Consider the following 22,670-nt stretch of genomic DNA (forward strand, 5'->3'; position numbering starts at 1 on the left):
CGTTTTTGCTGTGTCCTGACACAGCTGGCATGTTATCTTGCTTGCACTCCCCTAAACATTGAGATGGCAAATCCAGGGTTGGATCTGGCTTGGATGCTAAAGTAGTTTCTCAGGGCAAGCACCCTGCTGTATGTGCTGTGCTGTTGTAGTAGGGAGCCTGTTTTCAGGCTACAGGAACTAAAAGCTGTTTGTTGTTTCCCAGGGCAATGCTGACTGAGAGGTGCACTTGGAAAAGAGCCAGCACGCCTGAGAAACTGCTGTGCCTGGGCCCTGGCACTGCTGTCCCGTGAGCTGGATTAGGTGTGATTCCTGAATGGTGCCCTGAGGGGCTCAGCAGAGATAACCCTCCACTAACCAGTTCTTGTGGCTCTGCCTTGGCACCAGATCTTAAAGGCAGGAGAGTTTTCACCTTCTCCATGTGCAGCGCAAGCCAGGAAAAGGTTGGGATCAAGAGGCCAAGCACACACAACTGTCTCACTTTGGCCTCTTTTGTAACAGTGCCCCCAACCTCCCTGTGGCACCCAGCATGTGCCCGGGCTGACTCGGCCCTCCTCTGAGCCCTGCTGCTGGCAGGCTCCCAGGAAGCAACTCAGCCAGCCCTGCTCCATCGGATGAAATAAAAAACATAAACAGAGGTTGGTGTGGGAGCAGAGCAGGTCCTACTTGCCAGTCCGGCACACGTGTTGCTTGTGAAGGATAATGAGCAATCCACAAGACGGCTCCTCTGAGCAGGGACTCAGCAGGAGCTGGAGACTCCCAGCCAGGCCTCTCTTGGCACAGAGAGCCTTCAACGAAGGCCAGATGTAATTGAGCATTGCACTCCCTTGCTCGCTGGCACTCCCTCAACTCCTTTCCAGATCACTATTCCATAAAGCCTCCTTGTAGCCAGCTTCAGTCGCAGTTGTTCACTTATAGGAGCAATATTAGGGGACTCCTGGCCAGATGCCACACTTCTATTTCACAGCAGGACCTCAAGATCAGAGCGAGCACAGGGCTGAAACCTGCTGAAGGCAGAGTGAGCCCTCCTGGCCTAGAAGCAGGGTCAGCACTGACAGTGTTCTGTGCCCCCGCTGTGGGGGAAGGAAGGGCTGTCCCAGGCCATGGTGGGGATATTCTCAGCTCCTTTAGAAAGCTGAAAATCCCTGCCTCACTTGCCCTTCTGTAAATGGGAAAAGCACTGCGCTAACCCGGGGGGCCTCCGGGACCCTGCGGGGGCAGGTGCCACAGGCCCAGTGGCAGGCAGGTAGTGCGGGCGGCTGCCCCAGAGGACCGGCCCGGGGGTAAAACGACCTTTCCCCAAGCCAGCCTCTGCACTGGGGCGAACGAGCAGCCCAGTGCGCAGACAGGTCATTGCTTTCCATGAATCAGGGACTCTTTCACCGTATGCGGGCCCTGCTCTTTTGCCAGGTGGATCCTTGTGCGGCACCTGCCGCCAGCAGCTCCACACTGCACAAGGTGGCCGGGCTCCGCTCCCCCCAGGAATGGGGTCGCTCCTCCGGTACCGGCGGGGAGGGGCCCGCCCCGAGGCCCGGCAGCGCGGAAAGCAGCGTCTGTTTCTGCGCAGTCGTTATGGCAACGGCGCCGGCAGGAGCCCGGGCCCCCGGGCCTCTTCTCCGCGGGGGCTGCCGGTAAGGGACAGGCCCCGCTCGCTCCCCGGGGCTGCGGGGTCACCGGAGAGGGAACGAAGCGCGAGGGGCTGGTTGGCAGGGTGGGGGGATGCTGCCTGGGGGCGGTGGGCCGTGGGCGGACAGCACCCGTCTCGTCCCAGGCCCGGGCGGGGGACAGCCCCGTACTGGCGGAGGAGCGGGGCCCGGCGGGGGTGCCGTGAGAAGCGTGAGAAGCGGGGTCTGGCCTTTCCCGGGGGTTCCTCGGTTCCCGCGGGCGGGGTGGGGGTGGGGTGTCTGGCGGGGCCGTCGCTCACCGGCAGCGGCGGGTCGCGGCAGTCCCGGCTCCGCGTGGTGCTGAACGGACAGCGCCGCCGCGCATGCGCGGAGCCGCCCGCCGCGGGACGGGACAGTCGGGGCGCGCCGGGACCGGAGCGCACCGGGGGGCTGGCCAGCCTGGGGCTGGAGCGGCCAGGGTGCGCCAGAAAACTGCTGTGCGCCGGGGACCTGGGCTAACTGGGGAACGGGGACGAGCGGTGCGCACGGGGAGCGGCGCTACCGAGCCCGCTGGGACATCGGCCGGGGCTGCGGCCGCCGGGTGCCGCTGGCTCGCCCGCAGGGCCGGAGCCGCTCTCTTCCGCCCGCCGCCCCGGCCTGGCAGGGCCGAGCGCTCCCCTGCCGCCCCGAGGGCCGCCGCTGTCTGAAGGCTCCCGGTGCCGCCCTCGGCCGGGCCCTGCTGCTAGGCTACGCGCCGCCGGCGGGGCGGGGCCGGGGGCATGCGCACTTCCGCCCGCCGGCGTGACGTCACACCTGGACGCCGGGGGCGGGGCTGGCGGTATGGAGCGGCCCGGCAGGGAGGCAGGTACCGGGCCGGTGGCTGGGGCAGGGCTGGCGCCTCGTCGTGGCGCCCGGCGGCGGGGGGATGGCGTGGGTCCTGGCGTGGGTCCTGGCGGGTCTCCCGCGGCGGGGGGGCAGACCGGGAGCCGGGCCCGGGAGCCGGGCCTGGGGGAGGCACGGCCGCGGGCGAGCCCCGCCCCCCCCCCCCCTCGCCTTAGCTGCGGGTCCTGCAGCCCTCAGCCGCCGCGGACCCTCGGCGCTGCCCTTCCCCTCGTCTCCGCGGGGATGCTGCTCCTCGGGGGGAGACCCCTCGCTGGGCGGGCGCGGAGCCTGGCCGCTGCCCGCCTCCCTCGCAGGGTGCCCGAGCGGCCGGCGCGGGGCGCAGGGGCAGCCGCCAGGCGGGGTGGTGCCGCAGCCCCCTTGCTGCTGCCCGGGGGCACACGGGTTCCCGAAGCAGCTGGTGGCATCCCCCGCACCCCCCTAGCTCTCCTGAAGGGCACTGCGGGCGGGCGGGCTTGGGTGCCCGAGCAGTGAAGGTGCCAGGCTGGGCGGGAGGTGACACGGGTGACAGGCGGGCGCGTGCCCCGCTGACGGCTGGCCGAGGGTTGGTTTTACGCTGTGGGCTGGCTGTGGGAGATGTCACTGAGTCTGTATGTCTGTCTGCTCATCCTAGAGGCACCCAGCAGCACGCGTGAGGTGATCTAGCCTGGCTCCCACCGCAGCCTGGCTCCCTGGCGTCTGATGATGAGTTTGACCCCCTCCAGGGGATGCCTCCTGGACCTGCCCTGGGAAGACATCTTGGTTCCACATATCCTCTGTCACCTACCGCTGCAGCAGCTCCTGAGCCTGCAGAGGGTCAGCAAGTCCTTCCAGTCTCTCATCCAGCTGTACCTGGCCAATATGCGCTGCTTTGACTCAAGCCAGGTATTGGGTGGCTCTGAGGCTGGGGGAGACACAGGTGTCCTGCTGCTCTGGAGCTAACAGGGGAGCGTCAGACTGTGTGGGGAGAAGAAATCCCTGGCAAGGAGGCCAGTTTCTGCTCAGGAGCTTGGGTTAATGGCTTGCGTGTCAGACTGGACAGATGGGCTTGGGGAGGAGAGGTGGTGATTCAGGGCCCAGCAATGCCAGTGTCTTTAGCAAGAGGCATTGGGAGGAGTGAGCCTGGAAGCTCCACCCAGGCCATTCTGAGGCACTGGCTGGCAGAAACACAAGCCAGCTTCAGGGTGGCACAGCCTGTTGATCCTCAGGGAGGCTGTGCAATAGGGTGCATCTGATGGGAGATAACTCTCTTCAGGGAAGGCTTGTGCTAGCCCTGAGAGACACAGCCTGGGACTTGAAAGGCAGGAGTAGCTGCTGTTCTGTGAGGAGACAGAGTGTTTAGAGAGCAGAGGTGTGGAGCTAATCATGGGGGTGTATATATATATATAAAAATGCAAGTGTGATGATGGGGGATGGAGAAAGCAGAGCACCTTCTATCTTGTGGCAGTAGCCTTGGCACAAGGGGAGGAGAGCCTCATGGTGGGATTTGCCCTGGGATGAGGAGAGGGGGCAGCTTTGGTCACCCCTGTCACAGCGGAAGAGCAGACAGGAGAGAGTCTTTGGTGAGGATCATGCTGACCTGAAACCCTGGGGGATGCCTCATTCTTTCTGGGTTCCCCACACAGATTGGACCTGCCATCCCTCGAGCTGCTTTCGTTAATCTGCTGAAGGACAACGAAGTACTGCAGCAGCTGGTGCTCCAGAACTGCTCCGACTGGCTGACGGACAGGGAGCTGCTCCCGGTCATCGGGCAGAACCACCACCTGCACCAGATCCAGCTGAAGGGCTGTGCCCAGCTTAGCCGCCATGCGCTGGTGGCCATTTCGCTGAGCTGCCCCAACCTGCGCCGGCTCTCCCTGGCTCACTGCGAGTGGGTGGACAGCCTGTCCCTGCGCAGCCTGGCTGACCACTGCAAGGCGCTGGAGGCTGTGGACCTGACAGCCTGTCGCCAGCTGAAGGACGAGGCTATCTGCTATCTGGTGCAGAAGTGCAGCAGGCTCAAGTCTCTGTCACTGGCTGTCAATGCCAACGTGGGTGACGTGGCAGTCGAGGAGATTGCCAAGTCCTGCCCTGAGCTGGAGCACCTGGACCTCACAGGATGTCTGCGAGTCAAGAGTGACTCCATCAGGTACTGAGCAATGGGGGGAGCCACGGTGGTGATGGCAGGTGTCTGGAGTGGAGAGAGGAAAAGTCAGATCTCTTGCATGCTGAAAGCATGCTGAAAGCAATGAGAGCTCGGTCTGGGGCAGAAGCCATGAGCGGGCCCTGTGGGAGAGGCACTGTGTGCTGCTAACAGCAGATTTCCCAGTATGTCATGGAGGGTAGGTCTGGGATCTGACCATGTCCCTTGGGTTTCTCTCTGATCAGCCAAGTGTGGCTCCCAAAGGATGGTGCATGTCTGGCAGTTCTGCTGGGCTGCTGGGAGTAGAGAAGGGAGTGAGTGGTGCATTTAAGGAGTCCCGGCTTGCAACCTGCATGTGCTCTCTTTCTTGGCAGAGTCCTGGCCGAGTACTGTCCCAAGCTGCGCTCGCTGAAGGTGAAGCATTGCCACAACGTGGCCGAGTCCAGCCTGAGCATTCTGCGAAGCCGTGGGGTGGAGCTGGATGTGGAGCCTCCGCTGCAGAGGGCTCTCGTTCTCCTGCAGGATGTGGTTGGCTTTGCCCCTTTCATCAACCTCCAGATCTAGAACTGCTGCTGCTGGGGAGGGGGGGGACTGAGCGATGCTGGGATCCTGGGAGGATGCCGGAACTGGCTGCTGTGGAGATGTGCAGAGGGAGAGGTTGGTCCCGTTGGCAAGGCTGGCCCGAGTGGGGCTCACTCTTTTTCCTCTGAGGCTGTTTAGCAGCCGCTGGGTGTTCGTGAGTGGGCTTCGTTGGTGCCTCTGGGGAAAGTTACTCCCTCTGCAGTAGCATGGAGAGCGAGCTAGTGACTTGCAGGAACACCATGGTGCTGAACAGGCCTTGGCCAGGCCAGCTAATAGACAGGATTTATTATTTGTTGTATTTTAAATCTCTAAGCGGCAGCTGTCCAGAGAGCAGGAGAGTGTTGGATGGGGACTGTCCCCCGGGGTGGGTGTGCAGGGCATGCCAGCAGAGCTGTGGAACAAACCAGGCCAGCTGGAGCAGAGAGAAGAAAAGCTGCCAGCCTTCCTCTTGGCAGAGGGCAGGCCCCTCTGGGCTCCAGGAGGGCAGAGCAAGCTCAGCTCCAGCCCGTGGCCGCAGCCAGCCTGGCACCAAAGGGCTGGCACAGCCCTGGCACAGGCGGTGTGTCTGGCTAGCCCTAGGGCACAGGTTTAGGTTGGTGCAAGGTGGGAGCTGTTTTCAGGGAGAACGTGCTCCTAACTGCAGTTTCACTGACAGAAAAACACCAAACCAAGCTGTGCTGTCACTGAAAGCAGTTGGTCATTGCCATTTGTTTCTTCCAGCTTCTGACTTAACGTTTCAGTAGCGCCCAGGCCTGCTACTGTATCCTGCCCCATGTTGCGTGGCTGGAGCTTTGGCACTCAACAGCTCTGTGAAACGGCAGGAGCCTTGGCCATGCTGTCAGCTGAGTTTGAGTGCTCCAGGTTGCGTGGGCAGGGAGAGCCTAGCTCTGGTCTGGAGTGCAGCCTCAGCCCTTGTATCCGTTAGGTGGTTAACCAAACAGCAGCCACATCTTGCGGTGAACAAGATGAAGAGAGTAATTAGGGGAAGAAAGGATGACCCTGCTCCTATCTTTGGCCCCAGGAGTGATTTGAGGTGGTGTCTGTAAAGCATGTGCATGCTCTGATTGAACTACACACCAACTCACATCATCTTTATTAACACTGGCACTCAGTTTAAAGCAACAGTGCATATTGACTTGTAAAAAGCTTGCTGCAAAAGCACAAGCCACATCTTAGACCTAAAAATGTCCCATGCAAGGAATAGCGGAGAATGCCCGGGCCCTGGAGAGCCACTGTGGTGTGCCCCTGGGGGCAGAGGGACAGCTACACAAGGAGAGAAGTCTCCTCATCAGCCGGGTTAGTTGAGGAAGCTGAAAGCAGTGTCCTGGCTCCCAGGTTAGTTCCAGTTAGTGGCAGGTGGAGTTGCCGCCTCATCCCTAGTGCCACGTGTCCATCCTGCTGTGCCTGGCTGGCAAGGTGGGGGCTGAAGAGCAGGAGGACCAGGCTGTCAGTGGAACTTGTACTTCCTGGCTGGTTTGAGGCTGATGTAGGTTCTCTTCATCTCCTCACTCTCCGGCTTCTTGATGTCTTTGTACCTCTCTCCCTTTGTACTCACCACCTGGTTATCAATATAGCGGATCAACTTCTTGGGAGCCTGGAGAGTAAGGACATTAACACCAAGTGGATGGACAGCCACACTATTAGGGAAGGCAAGGGATGAGCAGAAGCAGAGCTGTGCTTTGGGGGGGCAGGTGCAGAAGATTGGGATGGGCTGCTTTACCCACTATTTATGTTGGGAATTGGCCAAAACTGGGAAGGAAGCTGACTGATGGAGGAGCAGGAGCCATGCTAGTCATGAATGGCAGGAACTGATAGACCCTGCAGCACCTTAGCTAAGCTAAACTTCCCTCTCTGCTGACTAGCAGGCTCTGTCAATGGACCTGCCTTTGGCCTGTCCCATTGCTCTTTGGACTTGCAGACTGTTTTTTAAACCTTCTAGCCAAAGGACATTCAAACTCCTGGTGAGCTGGGACTGCTCTTACCTCTTTGGGTGGAGCTGGCCGATGTGTTTTCTGATCATCTGCGCTATCCACCATCATGTATCTGAAACACAAGCAGCATTTAGTGAATGCTCTAACGTCATCACCTGGGGCTGTTCACAGCCTATGTCCTTTCTCCCCTCGCTGGTTTGTGGCTGTGCCATGTGTCCTACTTCCCTAGACTGCAGATAGGAGCACTTAACATTCCCCTCAATGGGCAAGAAGTGTGTCATCCTTCTGGTGAGAATCCAGCAGGATTCTCCTCGAATAGCATCCTTGGCCATATGTGAAGGTTACTGAAATCTTGGGCTGTCGAGAATGCCAATAGCCACCATAGAACTGAGAGAGGTGCCGAGGTCTGGTGTGCTGTGCCACTGGGGCAACTTTGCTCCTCAGCTGAAGTGATGGCAGCCAAAGGAGACAGAAGTGAGATTACAGGACCAAGCTGGCTGCTTCTGCCCTGAAGAGATGGTGTTCCTTTCATGCTCCCACCTACTGCTTGACTACAAAACAGGTCTGTGCTGGAAGCAGCTTGATAAAAGCATTACTTCATTCCTTGTGACTGAAACATCAGGGCCCAAGCACTTGCTTGCTGTACTGCTGAGTTACTGCTCTTGAGACTTTGGTGCTGGTTTAGCAGGCAGACAGCACAGCTGACCATGACTTCTCCCTCAGTAGTTAGTATAGTTGCTCATGTGTATCTTCGGCTATGGTGATCTGCTCTCTGTACCTGTGCTTGAGTGATGTTTAAAAGTACAGGATGTTGCCAAAGTGTCATTAAAGTGAAGTTCCCAGAAACAACTAGCAGCTGGCGCTTTTTTTGTCCCCTTGCATGTCACTCTGAAAGAAGCCTGTGTGGGAGACAGGCAAGGGCAGGGATTGCTAATTCTGCTTGGATGCCATTCTGCCTTGTTTTACCTTCCCTAGCTCATCAGCTGTTTATTCTGTCACTGGGGAGGATGTAAAGTGGTAGAAAAGATGTGACTGGATAGCTGTGTGGAATCTGCATGCCCACAGGAGGATACTCATGAAAGCCGAGATCTTAAAGCAGATCGATGAAACCACAGTGTGGGTTCTCCTATTGAGAATTAAGTGCTTTTGGAAATGAATGGAGGTAAACCAATATAAAGCCACTTTCATTTCCATGAAGTCCATAGGGGGACTTCAGAGAGGTTTCTTTAAATGCATTGAATTCACACCTCCAGAAACTGAGATTTAATCTTCCCAGTGTTGTACTGTACAGGCAGTCTCTTAAAGATATCTTTAGCCTTGTTTGGAATGTCTCCAAGGCTGGAGGTATGAATGAGTTGCTGTAGTTTGACAAGTTTGACAAGTCACCATGTGTTACCTGAGCTGCAGCATGGTGCCTGTGCCTTGAACCTTTAACCAGGACCTCAGGTGACAGCACTGTGATTTACACTGTACCCGTAAGGAGGCTGAAACCTCACACACAGCCAGTGCTGTGACCCAGCTGGTACAGGTAACCTGTTTCTTTGCCAGAGCTCTGAAACAAACCCAAACCTGTTTTGTTTGGTTGGTTTTTTTCCCACCTGATGATTGTTATTTGTACTTAAATGTGTTCAGCTATACCCAAATAAGCTTCATAGCATCCTTACTAAGCACTGTACACCCCCAGTTCTTCATAGACCACATTGCCATTTTGACCTTCCCCAAACTGCCACCTCTTCCTTTATTGTGAGCAGGATAAGGGGTTTGTTGCTACTGGGTACTTACTTCTGTAGGATAACCTGTTTTAGTTCCTCATGGTTGGGTGCTCTGCGGGGCCGTGTCAGTTCCTGGGAGGAGAGAAGGTGGGTGCGTGAGCAGCACAACACATGGGCTATACAGTTACGCCCCTGCTAGCTCAGTGAGCCCAGCTGCTGGTGGAGCACCCCAGCCCCTGTGGGGAGGGGAGTGCCAGCCACAGCTCTGCTGGGTTGCTGGCTCAGCTGTGGGCACAGCCTGTACCCAGGCAGCCAAGGCAGGGAGAAGGGCTGTTGCTCTGGCTCACTGCACAGAAAGTTCTTGTGGTCAGAGCTTCTGCTTGCAGCAGACAGTGGACACCTGCGTGTCCCCAAGCTCTGCCCCATTCCTTGTCCCGCTGCCACCCAACTCAGAGTACAGTACCTTCACACTCGCACCTGCTGGGCCAGTTTCCACCTTCTCCTCCACAATTAACTGCACTGCCTCCTCCAAGTTCCCCAAGGCCATGGCGAGTGCCTTCTCTGCCTGGCTCATGGTACAGGCTGGGAACATCTCTAGTAGCAGGTCCACCCCATCCTTCAAGTCATCACCTGCCTAGTTGGAGCAAGAGACAGAGGTAAGCTGGGGACATGGTGAGGAAAGGGCTATTGAAAATACCCTCTCTGGTTTTGCATTGTCAGGAAATTCAGATTGCCCTTAGCTGAAGGCTCGCTCTCCTTACAAACGTGACTAAACCCCATTCCTGAAGCTAACAGGGTATTGTATCTTTGCAAGGACAAAGCCTCACTCTTCCTTAATCTCCTCCCCCTGTATTTCAACTTTCTTTAAAGTAGGGCTGCTGTGAACTGGCTCATCTGTTTGGCCATACTATGCATCTCCTTAGGAGTGCGCTTTCTGGACACTGGTGCGAATGTCTGAACACCGCTCACCTTCTGATGTGTGCTTTGATCAGAAAGGGAAGGGACTGCTAAGCAGTGGCCTGTGGCTACAGCAGAAGTGCAGCAGCAGCATTTGCTAGAAGGCTGTGGCCATGGAATGACTGCACTGCACAGCAGGAAGAGATCAGATCAGCACTGCAGAAAGAGCAAGCAGAATGGGAGCAGGGATCTGCTAGGTGCTGCAATGCCTGTAGCATGGGTCATACTAAGTGGTGCTGCAGGATCGGGACCACTGGGCCAATGACTTGGTGTTGTACAGCTCAGTAAGTGCACAGCACAGGTCACAGAGGGCGGGGACTGGCGTCTTTGGGACTGACACTCAGATGTGACCGTTTCCTGTGCAGATCCTGTGTGATAGCAGGTGAGAAAAGGTGATGCAGCTCAAACTGTGGAGTGACAGCAGAACAGGGTGAAGCTGGGTAGAGCCCGGCTAGGGCTGCAGAGGCATCCCCACAGTTCTGCTGCGGGATCTCTGAGGGCACTGGGACAGGTTCTCTCAACCACTGCTCTGGCTCATCCTCTCCAGTGGCTGGAAAGGATGAGCCAGAGTGATGGCTCATACTCTTCTGTCAGCATGTCATTTTCTTTTTCCACTTACTGACAGTCTTGTTCAGGCCATACAATGGTGCAGATCAGACACCAGTGATGATGTGTCACAGCCTATGCTGTGGTTCCTTCCAGACCCAGAAAATGCCATCAGGCGGTGCTGGTAGCCTAGTGCCAGGTGACTGTCCCCAGTGCTCCTGCTCCTCTGCGGGGTGCTCATACCTGGGACCCGGCTCCGTCTGTTAGTGTGCACAGCCTTTCCCCATTGCAGGCTCCAGCTCCAGGCTCCTGGCCCTTGGTCAGGTCTTCAGAGGGTGATTCACTCCTGCTTTCCACAGCCTTTTGGCCAGGTTTTTCTTAAAGACATAGTGATATCTCCTGAGGAACAGTCCCACTAAGGCTGCAGCTCTGTGCTTTCTGTTGGCATTAGACTGCTGGCGCATTGTTTGCCAGAGCAAACTGCTTCTCAAGTGCCAAGACTGGGAAGTACTACTGTTCCTCCTGCCCTCAGTAGGCACAGCTGCAGCTCTGCTCACCACTGACCTGCAGGAAGGCTGTGCTGGTGCATGCTGGAGTACCTGAGCATTGCACTGCCAGGCCTTAAAGGGCACGGGCTGCTTGTGAATTCAGTTCTACCTGTCAGTTCTCGGCCCTCTAGTGCTTTGGTTGTGGATACTTCAGGTATTTTCGTTACATTTCCAAGAATTCCCTGGTGTTTGCTCTAACTTTGAACTAAGGTGCGGTTTTGATTTTAAATTTGGGAAGATGCCCTGTAGGTGAGCCAACACATCCTGTGATCAGGTTACTCTGATGCACCTCTCTTTACAGGCTCTTTCTGTAAGAAAAATCATTTCACCTTTGTTCTGTCCTCTCTAAAACCGGATAGTGCTGTCCTTCCACACTTCAACTACATCAGGATTCTCAAAGGGTAGGATGCAGGGGACCAGAGCAAAGCAGTAGATTTTGTCAGGTTCAAGAAAGATAAAAGACGGGTCTGTCTGTTCTACACTGTAGACTTCTGGTGAGAGAGCAGTGATGTTGCTAGATAAGCAACATGCAGACTGGTGTGTCCTGCAAGGTTTAATATCTAGGCACTTCACCTGTCTGTTCTTTAGTGGGAAGTACCTTTGAGGATAATTAATATAGCAATCCATCTGATCTGTAAATGCTGAGGTTAAAAAGTGCCACTGGAATAAGTGTGGTCTTCTGCAGTCCTGCAGGCCAGAGCACATCATTGCTCATTTTGCATGTGCCAGGGTTCATGGGTGAATGGGAAGTGAGCTTTGAGGATGCTCGGAGTCTAGAAGTGATACATGTATGTGATCAGCTGGATTCTCTGTTCGATGATGCACCTGACATGGGCTGCCCAGTGATAGTGTCACTTAGGCAGATGACCATCAGAGGCAGGCAGAAATCTGCACTTTCAGAATTAACCTACAGCAGAATTTCAACAAGCAGCCCTGCATCTGCTATGTCTTTGTTACTACTCTGGATCCGATCTCAACAGAGGTGTCTGGAGAACTGATCAAGTGTTTTTCACCCCAGTATGTCTTAGACAGTATTCCATATGACGCAAACCTCCCATGTGTTGATACCAAACCCCCAAATATTTTAAAACATTTTTAAAAAAAATTGTCAATCAATTCAGGTTACCTTATGAGATCCTAACTGTGGCAAACAAAATTGTATTTTATCCTATGAAATTACTCAACTCCAAATATTAAGACTGAAAGTGTGCAGAATATACTTTCTTGTGCTGAAATTGTCTGAGTAACTCACCTTTGTTGCGAGCTTCACCAAGCCTTTCTGAGAGGGAGAACATCATTTCACAAACATCCCCACTGCAAGAGACAGAAGTTATATACTTAGTGTGAGGAATAAAAGCAGTAGCCTATCCTACTTGGGTACCTCTTTATAGAAAGACAAGGTTTAATTGGAAGCCAAATAAAACAAACTGGTATTTCAGATGGCCAAGGACCTACTTGCAAACTATACTGGGATTAGCATATGTGTATTCAGGCAAAGGCTGACTTAATCATAACGGCACAGGTTTGGTACTAATCTCTCTTCAGCTGGGTATAACAAAAGAACTTAATGGTACTGAGGGGCTCAGGTCCAGGCCCACGGTGCATGGCATGCACATACAAAGCAGTGATATTCACATACCTGTGGATTTTTGCAAAACCAGGGATATACGCCTCCATCATTTCCACAAAGGTGTCCATGTCAAAAGTCTCCTCGGAGGACTCTGGTGAGCCCAGCTCCTCCAGGACACCCGTGATATAAGAGAAGAAAACATCATCCATCCCACTGGAGACAAGAGAGAACACAGGACTTGGCAGCAGGGTCAACAGGCCCATTTTTTCTCTCTCCTTCTCTCGATCCCCATTTCCCCTAACCTTGTGTCCTTCTTACGGAGCAAAAGGACCTGTGGGGACTGTATCTTATGGGCAGATCCCACCAGCAAAGCCAGGTAGCAGGTGGTCAGTGGTTGAGTGGGAAGTATTTATGGATAAAACACTACATGCCATCCCGATTCCTGGGCAGCACTGAATGAAAGCCCCAGCGTGTGCCCAGAGGATGTGCTCCTGTAGATGCTTCAGCTGAGCTAACCAGAATATTCCAGGTGCTCAAACCCTGACTTTTCTACGCTGACTGGCGTCTCAGCTGAGGTCATCATATTCTGTCAAGTTGCAATTTCTATAGGAAGCAGTGTTCTCTGCTTGCCGCTCTCCACACTTGTGTCACTGCTGCCACTGGCAGCAAAACCAGCTGCTGTGTTCCAGCTTCAAGGTGTCTATATCTCTTGCATGCAGGCAGAGTTCAAAACAGGGAGAGCCCTGATAGAGCATTATGCCGCTCAGAAAGCCCTTTGGGGACACTGTGGAATGAAGGGAATCCCATATTCTAATGTGTATTACTGGACAGGAAATTAATCATCTTGGTCGTCAAAGAAATGACATTGCTAGACTGCAATGCTAAATGACAGCTGTTCAAGCATTCCCATCAGAGCCTGTGCAAATTACCTGCATCGTAGGTCTGACTTAAGGAAAAGCAACACGAAGCTAGAGTTCAGTATAATGTGCAGAGGAACAATTAATGCAGAGTGCAAGCTAGAACAATGATATTAGGTCTTCCTATCTCAACATACCTGAGGTCTCCTGCAGGGATGTGGGACTGGATGAAGCAAGTCAGTGTGTCTCGAATGATTCTTTCAAGCTCCATGTCTCTCTAAACCTTTTTCTCTAAAAAACAGCAGGAAAAAGAAAACTCCATGTCACTTCAAAGGCAAGAAGTAGATCAAAATATCTACAAAATCAAAAGGTAGGCATGATATAGGTAAGTGTGCTCTTCCCATCAGAACAGTTCACAAACTCTTCTAATATATCTTGTTCTCCCTGGGTCACAGTAAGCAAAGATAGCCACAAAAAGCAGCCATATGAGGATCCACTGGAAATCCCAGCCCAAAGCAGCCCAGTATCTTGCACCTCTCCTGCTCGTGTTGATGCTGGCAGTATGCAGCTGTACTGTACATTTAAAATGTCCCCTCCAGGAAGCAAAACTGGCAACGCAGATGTGTCCAGCTGTAGGAACTCAGAGACACCTCCTAAGCTGGAACGCTGTGTTGTCTGGCAAGGAAGCAGCGCGTAGTGGGTTTGCATGCTCAGTGCAGAAAGGGGTGGACCTTCCAGCAAAGAGCATTCACAGTGATGCCTGGACTCAGGAACATGTGGGAGGAAGGGCAATGACTCCTAAGGAAAGGCCAACCTAGAGCGTATTTTACAGGGAAATACCAAGCAAGGCACAGACAACAAGTCTGCCAGCCAAAATATCAAAGGTCTCCAGGTCAGGCACGGACTACCAGTGGAATCCTGCCCAAACAGGAGCTTGTTGTTGTGCTTGGTAAATGAGCTATTCTGCAGTTGATGCAGCTGCAACAAGGGGCACTTGATAACCCAAAACTCAGGGGAGTTCTAAGAATCACAGAGCTCCTACAGATGAAATGGCAGAGTGGGGCTGCCCACAGCCCTCCTTCAGCTGTCAGTACTGGGCTTGGACTGAATTGGGCAGAGAAAAGCCATTCCTTAACCATTCCTTCCCCCTGAGGTCTACAAAGCTGCTGGGTGGACAAACTCCTGGTGTAAGCACTGAGTTCTTCTGAGGAAGGAAACTAGCTCTGCATAGAGGGAAACTGATGTGGTCACAGGCCAGAGAGCTTCCAAAGGTCACCATGCTCCCACCAGTGCAGCTCCCTCATTCCAACCACACCAGGACTCAAGCAAGTCTGTTTGACACAGAACTTGTGGTGCAGTCATGTGGGTTGCTGAGAGACAATTCCCATGTTCCCATGGGAATCAAGAAGGTTTAGCATTTCCCAAGATGAGACTTTGGGAGCTAGCAGGATATAAACAAAACCACCCCACGGCACTCAGCACCGCTCCTGCAGGACCTAGAGAAAACCAAAGCCCAGCAGCCTGTTGGCAGGTTGATCTGCAGCCTTGGGGCCTGTTCAAGCTCTGCTCTGCGCTGCACTTGGCCACCACTGCAGGAGCCATGAGCACGTGTGTGCTCCTCTGTGGCTGGCCAGAGCACACTCAAGCCAGCCAGACCTGCCTCGGGCTACAGTCACACTGAGGCTCCAGGGTTTTGACTCTCGATATTCAGGGAGAAAGCTGCGACACAAGGTTACACAAAAGTACTCTGCTGTGTATATGGCATCTCACATTGCATCTCCCTGAGGCAATTCTCCATCAAATATTCCCAGTCTGTGCTCTTCTACTCTTCAGGGCTTTGAATAAATACCGGTTTTGCTACCTGAAGGGCCATCTCTTATCGAATCCCCAGGAAGTGCCATTCCCTTGGGGCAGCACAGGGACATGAACAGCGAGATACACTCACATAGAACTGCCCCGATTTCCACTGTGTTCAAAGCTAAACACAAAAGCCATCTAAATCACCTAAACTCTCCTGCAGCTACTATTAGTACCAACCCTCCCACCGATCTAGGTCCAGTAACTAAAAAAGAAAACAAACCTTCTTCACACATGCCTTTCACCTGCAGAAAGGAACATGAGTTAAAAATGCCATACCACTATGTGACAACATACATGTATTCAAACACAGCACATGTAGAAACAGCCAGATGAAGGCATAATCAGAAAGGATTGTTTGCTGTTTCTGTCTTAAGCTAGAACATTTTTTTGCCTCCTGTAATTTCAAACAGAAAATTCCTATTTCACAGCAATAAAGGAAAGCAAGAGTCCAAACTTTTTCAGGTAGGAGCTCTTCACACAAACACCCAAAGGCAGCTCCTGAGCTCCTGTGCTGCTTCTATTTTTCAGCCTCACAAGGATCCTTTGTTTGCATTTTTCTCACTTTTGCATATGTCAAGTGTGGAAGCTGGCTGTAAAAAACACCACATGTAAAAACACCTTCCTGCTGCCCATTTGTTGTTTCTGTGTGTTTTTTGTGTTCTCCAGCTGTGTGACAGAACCAAGTTTATCCTTCTCATCTTTGCAACATACCCAGAAAAAAATGGCAAGCTTTCTTTTAGCCTTCTCAGACATCAAAAAGCCAATTATAATATTCTGAATCTCACTGTTGGCAAGAATACTGTCCAAAGCATCATGTTTCCCCCCCCATTTTAGGCTGAATCTGCAAATTCTGGCAACCACAAAGTCCCCTGAACTTGCAAGTAGAAGAAAATTAATTTTCTTTCTTACAGAAACCAGGGATGAGCAGTCAACATATAGCAGTCAAAATGTTCTTGCTACAGACACTACTCTCAAGAATAATGCTTATTTCCTTCTTACTCAGTCCTCATGACAACTTGGGAACTGGAAGTCTAAAGATTTTGTCCATTCCCATGAAACAGGCCAATATTCTATAAGAGATAACTATATAGTAAGCAACATTTCTTGACAACCCAATTACCTGAACAACAGAGCACAATTAACCATGTCAAAGGCACTTTTGTGAGGTCCATAAATTAGTTGCTGGTAATTTATTCTGATAATAGAACAGACAATGTCACTCATCTCCTTAATCAAAGGCACTTGAAGGCAAGTGTCAGACTGGGACAAGAGAAACACAGCAGAAAAATAATTCAGCAACAGGAGTATCATAGCTATAACCAGTCACTAACTGGTCTTGAATCCATTCCCCAGCCTCTCACAACCACAAGAAATGCTGGTGTGAAGCATCTGAAAATAGTTAGGTATTTTTCCATGGAGATACCATGCTGTATCTGAACAAAAGCTATTTCCTTGTGTCTATGAGAGGAGAGAGGCAGCAGGTTTCAACCGTTGGGTATAAATTCTCTCTAGCATCTCACAGAAATCCATCCACTAGCACACTCAGATTTAAGGTTTACATCCAGAGAAGGCAAGCTGCCACCTTTGGCCTGTCTTAGAAAAAAGGAAACCCTTCAAATGATAAAAACATGGTCTTACACGGAAGGACAGAAAGCAGCTAGGTAATCAAGTATTTCTTCAAGGGTCAGCCATCAGCCTTTCACTTGAAGAACCCATCTCTGCTCCTACAAAACCAGAGAGACAAATGCACTTGCATTTGACCATTTATTGCCATAGGGAAGAGATTTTATTCCCTGGTAAACAGGCCATTACAAAACGTAACATCTAGGGGAACTGCAGTGTGCAACTGTCTTTGCCAAATGAGGCTTGTGAAGACAAGTTCTGAAGTTCCTCTGGCCTTTCAGATTTGGCGGCTATTTTCTTGAAATAGAGGAAGCTGATCAAAAACCTATGTCCAAACATTTAAAAACGGATTCTTCAAGGAATAAGCTGATGTTGCTGTATATTCCTTCCTGCACAGCCAAGTTTAGAATTACCTAACTCAGGACACCAAAACGCCTTATACATTATACCTTCAAATGCCACATTTTTTCTAACGGCAACCTGCAGTAGTTAAGGGGAAGATTAACTAGAAGGGCTTATCCTATGTGCACAGTTTTGCAAAGTGATTTATAATGCACAGAACAGTCCAAAACCCAAAGGCAGGAGAAATCATTCTCCTGAGAGCTCAATTTTGCTGAAAAGGTGTTACCATCATTTTAAACTTCCAGCCATAATTGCGACATGGATTTTAATATCACTTCAGTAGTTGCAAGCTGCTTCAAACATATCTATGAAAATCCTGCATTTTTTGTTTGCATTATAATGTGGGCTCTACTTAACATGTTGCACAGAACCTATTTTTTAAAACATATGGTCAAGAAATGGTATTCCTATTGCTCTGCCCTCAGCTAGAGCCTCACAGTTTTGCACTGTCAGAACAAGAGACCGTCAAGCCTTGGAAATCCCTGTCACTTTTCAGACAGTCTTTAAACACTGGGGTTTATTATTAAAGAGCAGTGGAGCACTGCGTGTCATCTCATTAAGACAAGATTGGTTTGACATATCAGGAGTGCTTACCTGATCCACATGGTATCACATGGCATACGTATTTCCTCATCTTAGGTAGAGAAAAGTGGTATCAGTTCTCAAAATGTGAATGTGAAAATTACTTATTTTCTATACTAAATACTTTGGCTGGCAGCTCAACAGTTCGCAAGCCTACTGTCTGTCTTGAGATCCTAGTAATTACCGTCACCCTTGCATTTTCCTTCCTAACATGTTAATGTTAGTTTGGGTTTTTTTGTAAAACAGCCGCTGAAATAATACCCCTCTAAAAGTACCATTATCCATGTTGTGTCTGAAATATCTATTTATGCTATATTCAAAAAAAGTTGGTGTCTTTCTGTACAATTCATATGAATCTGCCTTCCTTAAAAAAAAAAAAAGGGGGTGAAAACCTGAAGCGTTTGCATATAGCTGGATCATTTCCGAAGGCTCTTTCAACTCAAATTTCAGTAATCATCCTTAAATGGTCAATGTGATGGGACGGGAATGATTGATTTTGCCGTAGACTTTATATTAACAAGACAGACTTGAGGAGAGCAATTTAGGAAAATGTTTCTGAGCTAAAAGGAACTGCCATTTGGATGTGTATCAACTTTTATGAGACCATAAATTTGCCTACCAATGACTTGAGGTTTCTGCAGGTGGAAGGAAATGGGTGTTCTAGACCTTGGATGTTTCTCAGAACAGGTTAGGAAAGTTTAGGTAAATCTGATCTGGCTGAGGGACTGACTGAAATACCTTGAGAAGGTTCTTTTAGCTCAAGTTTCAATAATTATTCTTAAGTAAGTAACGGGACAGGGATGGTTCACTATGGTCTCTGAAAACTTACAAGAAAGCACAAAACACGTTTCATGCAACTCTGTGTGCATGTGCTTCTGCCTGTGCTTGGGGAAGTGGGGACCCCTGGGATATAAGGAGCTCTCATGGCAGCCTGTGACATACAGCCTCAGAGGAAATCTCTCAAAAGCCCAATCTGCAAGACAGAGAGCAAGCTGTGGCTACATTCCACTGAACTAATTTACTTCCTGAAACCTTGCTGACTTAAAAGAAAACTTTCCAGGCTGAGCAACACCTTACAGACAGTAATTCCAGGGCTCCCGTTTTTTGTTTTACTTGCTAAAGAGGTCCCTGAAAGGACGTTCATGGTGTGGTTGCTGTGGGAAAGAAGGCTGAGGTCACTGTGCACGTTAAAACAATTAACTGCTTAATGCTCCAACATTAAAATAAGGCTTTTGTTAATAACTTAACCCACTACATTACAGTAATAGAAGACAGTAATGCCAGTGGCCAGACCCCTTCACTCCCCCCGAGATCCATGCTGGACGGCTGCACTCGGGCACTGCTCTCATCCCGGGCCCGTGCCTGAGAAGTACTGCTCGTGCCCGGACCTTGGCTCACAGCCCATTTACAAAGTCAGCTGAGTGCTGGCAGAAGTCGATGGCCCATCCTATGGCTGCCTGGCCCAAGCCACAAACCAGGCAGCCCTTCCCGGGAAAGGAACGCTGAATTAGCCGGAGCGGGAGCACAACAGGATCATTCTCTCTATATATATTGGCATCTTTATGCTTTATGTCATTGGTGATTGTTTCCCCCAACGCAAAGGGTACAGCTTTATCCTTTGGGGCAAAACGCGCCCCGTGAAAGGCTAACTTGGATGGGAGAGCAGTGTACTTGTCTGTTCGAAGTCGCTGCCGCGCTGGGACGCTTCTCAGCAACTGCAATTTCTGTAGCGAGGCCTGGGGTGATCCCCGAGCACCGCAACAGCACCAGCGGCCTCCGAAGCACAACCTGTTGCCGGTGGCTGCAGGGATGCAGCCCGGGAGCGAGCGCCGGGCTCCCCGCCGCGCCTCTGCGTGCCCGGGGCACGGCCCCACGGCCCCCGACCCTTGGCGAGCGGGGCGGCCGGCGCCCACCCTCACCGGCTCGTCCCCGCTGCGCCGCGGCGTCAGGTGTTTCCGCGGGGCCGGGGCTGCCCCAACCGGGGGCCGGGCATTACCTCAGCGGGCTGAGGGGCCGTGCACAGAGCGCGCCCCGGCAGCCCGGGCCCGCGCCCGGCCGCTGCCCGCCAGCCGGGCTCCTCAGGGGGCACAGCCCGGTCCCTGCCCCGCCGGCCCGCTCCCCGGGCACTGCTGCCGCGCCCCCCGCCCCGGAACGAACCCCCCGCCCGGGTCCTCGGGCCCCCGCGCTCCCGGGGTGGACACACACACGCACCGGCCGCGGCGGGGACGGGGGTGCTGGCCGCAGGCTGGCTCCTGGCAGCCCGCCGGCAGCAGGGCCCCAGAGGCCGCTCCGCCCGGGGTGCTGGGGGTCCCGCCCGGGGGTCCCGCTGGGGAGGGCGGGGTGCGGGGGAGGACAGGGGTCACCTGATGGCCCGCGCGCCCCCGCCGCGGCCTCGCTCCCTCCCGGCGCAGGTCCCGCGCGGCGCCGTTCAAAGCGTCACGTGGCCGCGCCCGCCGCCAAAGCATAGAGGAGGGCGCGCGGCCGGATAGAGCGGCTTCGTGCTGGCGCGCGGACACCCCACCGCCGCCATCTTTGTTGGGGCAGCGGCCGTGAGGCGGCTTTTCCTCTCCGCCGCGGAGGCCTGAGGGGCGACGTGCTTCCCCGGTGTCGGGGGGCCCTGGAGAGCTCCGAGCCGCGTCCGAGCTGGGGCCCCGGGCAGCGCCGGCGGCAAAGGCAGAGAGGAACTCAGAGGCGGCACGGGGTGCCCGGCCTTGGTAGTACAAAAGTGTCTTTGCGAGGTCCGGGAACATGGCAGCACTCTGTAGAGCCACCCTGAGAGAGATCACGCGCGGTTCTCCCTGCCAAGCTCGAGAGACTTGTTCCCTGAGGAAACTAGCACCTTTTCAAGTGTTAGGGCCAAGCTGTCCTGCTTTTCAGGGTGCTTCTCCCCAGCCAAAGCTCTTGCCAGGTGGATGTGCCACCGGGGGGATGTTCCTAAAGCTGCTGTCTTTGCAAAAGTTGAGAGCTGCATGTAGACTCCCCAGGCCCTCCTTCCTCTTCTGCTAAAAGGCCCCCCTGCTCCACCCCACGCTTGACAAGCTGCTGCTTATTCCTTTATTCTGGTGCTTTGGAGGACTGCTGTACGTTAAGGCGGCCACAGGCTCTTGGAGAAGTTGCAGCAAAGCCATGCTGTGCTGCAGCATGGTCCCCTTCCCAGTCAGGTGAGCTGCTCATTGGTTTACTGAGTTCTGATGAGGACAGTAGGTGCTTCTTGGAGTGGCTTTGGAGAAGCAATTGCGATGCCAAGTGCTTTTCCTTCATAAAAATCATAGAGCAGTGAGGCATGGTTACTCTCTGACTCATGCTCCTCAGTGATGCATTGCTAAATACCAAACAAATGAGCCTGATTCTGCCTTTGCCGGTACCAGAAACAATCCAGAGTAATACCAGCTGAGTAGGGAACATCACTCCACACTCACTCCAGTGTCATTAAGAGCAGAGTCTCTTTCCATTGTTTATTTCCATTTAAATGTATATATGTTCCTCCCTTGTCATTGCATGAATATACTTAATTGTAGAAGTATTCATTGTCTTTGAATTGGCTGGTTTTTGCTGCACTTACCCATATGTTAACTGAAACTAATCAGCTACGCTGCATTTTCTGTCCTCCTATCTGTGGTTTTACCTTAGTTTTGGAAACGGTTTGAAAATCCCCCAACAAGCCTGTTTCTAGGATGGGTTTCAGTTTGTGTGACCCCACCATATAAAGGATGTGCTGAAAATGCAGCTGCTTCTGGGGCAGGTACACGGTGGAAATTGGATTACATCATAGTGAAGTGGAAGGGGAATTTTTGAAGGAAATGAAGCAGTGTATGTAAAGCCCCTAGAAATAGTCTTTCTAAGAGAAACAATTTTAGCTACCTTGTCTGACATAACTTCCCTCATCAATTCTTGACTGAACTAGAACATAGCTTCCGAAACTAATTCATGTTACGACGGCATATGGGGTTGTACCAGCTTTTTCCATAGGTGGTTCTTAGCACGCCATTCATCAGCACAATTTAAAGATTTATTTGTTTTGCGTCAGTTTGCTTTGTAGTTTCCTTGACCTGCTTGGAAACCTCGAGGCTCATGAGAAATTTTGAGAGTTCTCAGGTGCCATCAGTTCAGACAATTTGTAAATCCTTGCAAATCCTATGATTTGTAAATTGCTGGTTCCAGAACAACAGACAAGACCTCTGTTTTTGTTTTGCTACCACAAGTACTTCAAAGTTGACCATCAACCTAGCTGAAGATCAGGGCAGTCTATCCTGGGGGTAATAAAGGGAGGAGAAAACCACACGGGACAGAGAAAATCTAAGTTAAAATGGTACTAAAATTCTCCTATAACTAGACTTCTCTCTTTTAGCATACTGTACTGCAATTTGGTATCTCACCTTCCCACCTTACTGTAATCAAAAATGATGTAAGAGGGTGGTTCCCCTTTTTTTTTTTTTTCCTTTCCCCATTTATACTAATGGAAGATGACCGGTACTGGTAATAGATACCAGAACAAATATGGCATCTAATAGCTCCCCACTTTAAAGTTAAATCTAGAGGGTTTTGACCTAAAGCTCAACAAAAACTCCACAGGGATTCCCTACACAAGCATACAGAATACACCCTTCACCAAAGCACCAAAGGTCCAGGCAGAAAGGGGCGACAGCACAGGAAATTGCTCCTGGAGAGCCCTTCTACTTGTCAGTCACAGGCTGCTGCAAACCAGGGAGGTTAACACACCATCAAATTATTTGATGGGATTCATATTCTTTCACAAACATCATGAATAATGCAAGTGCATTGAATCAAGCCAGAGGAAAATTGTTCCTTCTCCAGCTTGTTATTAACTCCTTGTTGTATAACTTACTTGAAATAAGTTTGTTTTGTGGTATTTTAATGTGTGGGTGGATGATACTTGT

The 22,670-nt window shown here is 52.0% G+C and overlaps 3 protein-coding genes across 5 annotated transcripts in view; 1 reads left to right on the forward strand and 2 right to left on the reverse strand.

Annotated features, from left to right (window-relative positions):
* PSD (pleckstrin and Sec7 domain containing) overlaps positions 1-1,950 on the reverse strand; it is a 47,564-nt gene extending 45,614 nt beyond the window's left edge. Inside the window, exon 1 of the mRNA XM_056352284.1 lies at positions 1,922-1,950. The gene's annotated coding sequence lies outside the window, so the exon portion shown is untranslated. The remainder of the gene's footprint in view (positions 1-1,921) is intronic.
* FBXL15 (F-box and leucine rich repeat protein 15) lies at positions 1,582-7,967 on the forward strand. 2 transcript variants are annotated; one of them, XM_056352293.1, is made up of 4 exons: positions 1,582-1,628; positions 3,115-3,365; positions 4,106-4,608; positions 4,977-7,967. In XM_056352293.1, the coding sequence occupies exons 2-4, from the start codon at positions 3,183-3,185 to the stop codon at positions 5,164-5,166; spliced, it is 876 nt and encodes a 291-aa protein (XP_056208268.1). In that variant the 5' UTR covers positions 1,582-1,628; positions 3,115-3,182; the 3' UTR covers positions 5,167-7,967. The 2 variants fall into 2 exon arrangements, with proteins under 2 accessions (XP_056208268.1, XP_056208267.1); XM_056352292.1 differs by lacking the exon at positions 1,582-1,628 and adding an exon at positions 2,048-2,466.
* Positions 6,249-20,230, reverse strand: CUEDC2 (CUE domain containing 2). Of its 2 annotated transcripts, none has more exons than XM_056352295.1 (9): positions 20,136-20,230; positions 13,503-13,596; positions 12,518-12,661; positions 12,131-12,192; positions 10,574-10,707; positions 9,291-9,461; positions 8,898-8,959; positions 7,167-7,227; positions 6,249-6,778 (listed from the first exon to the last, which is right to left on the reverse strand). In XM_056352295.1, the coding sequence occupies exons 2-9, from the start codon at positions 13,574-13,576 to the stop codon at positions 6,632-6,634; spliced, it is 855 nt and encodes a 284-aa protein (XP_056208270.1). In that variant the 5' UTR covers positions 13,577-13,596; positions 20,136-20,230; the 3' UTR covers positions 6,249-6,631. The 2 variants fall into 2 exon arrangements, with proteins under 2 accessions (XP_056208270.1, XP_056208269.1); XM_056352294.1 differs by having other exon boundaries at positions 19,984-20,205.
* Between the last annotated feature and the right edge of the window lie 2,440 nt (positions 20,231-22,670).

The sequence above is a fragment of the Falco biarmicus genome, chromosome 9 (genome assembly GCF_023638135.1).
Source record: "Falco biarmicus isolate bFalBia1 chromosome 9, bFalBia1.pri, whole genome shotgun sequence".
NCBI classification, from domain to species: domain Eukaryota; kingdom Metazoa; phylum Chordata; class Aves; order Falconiformes; family Falconidae; genus Falco; species Falco biarmicus.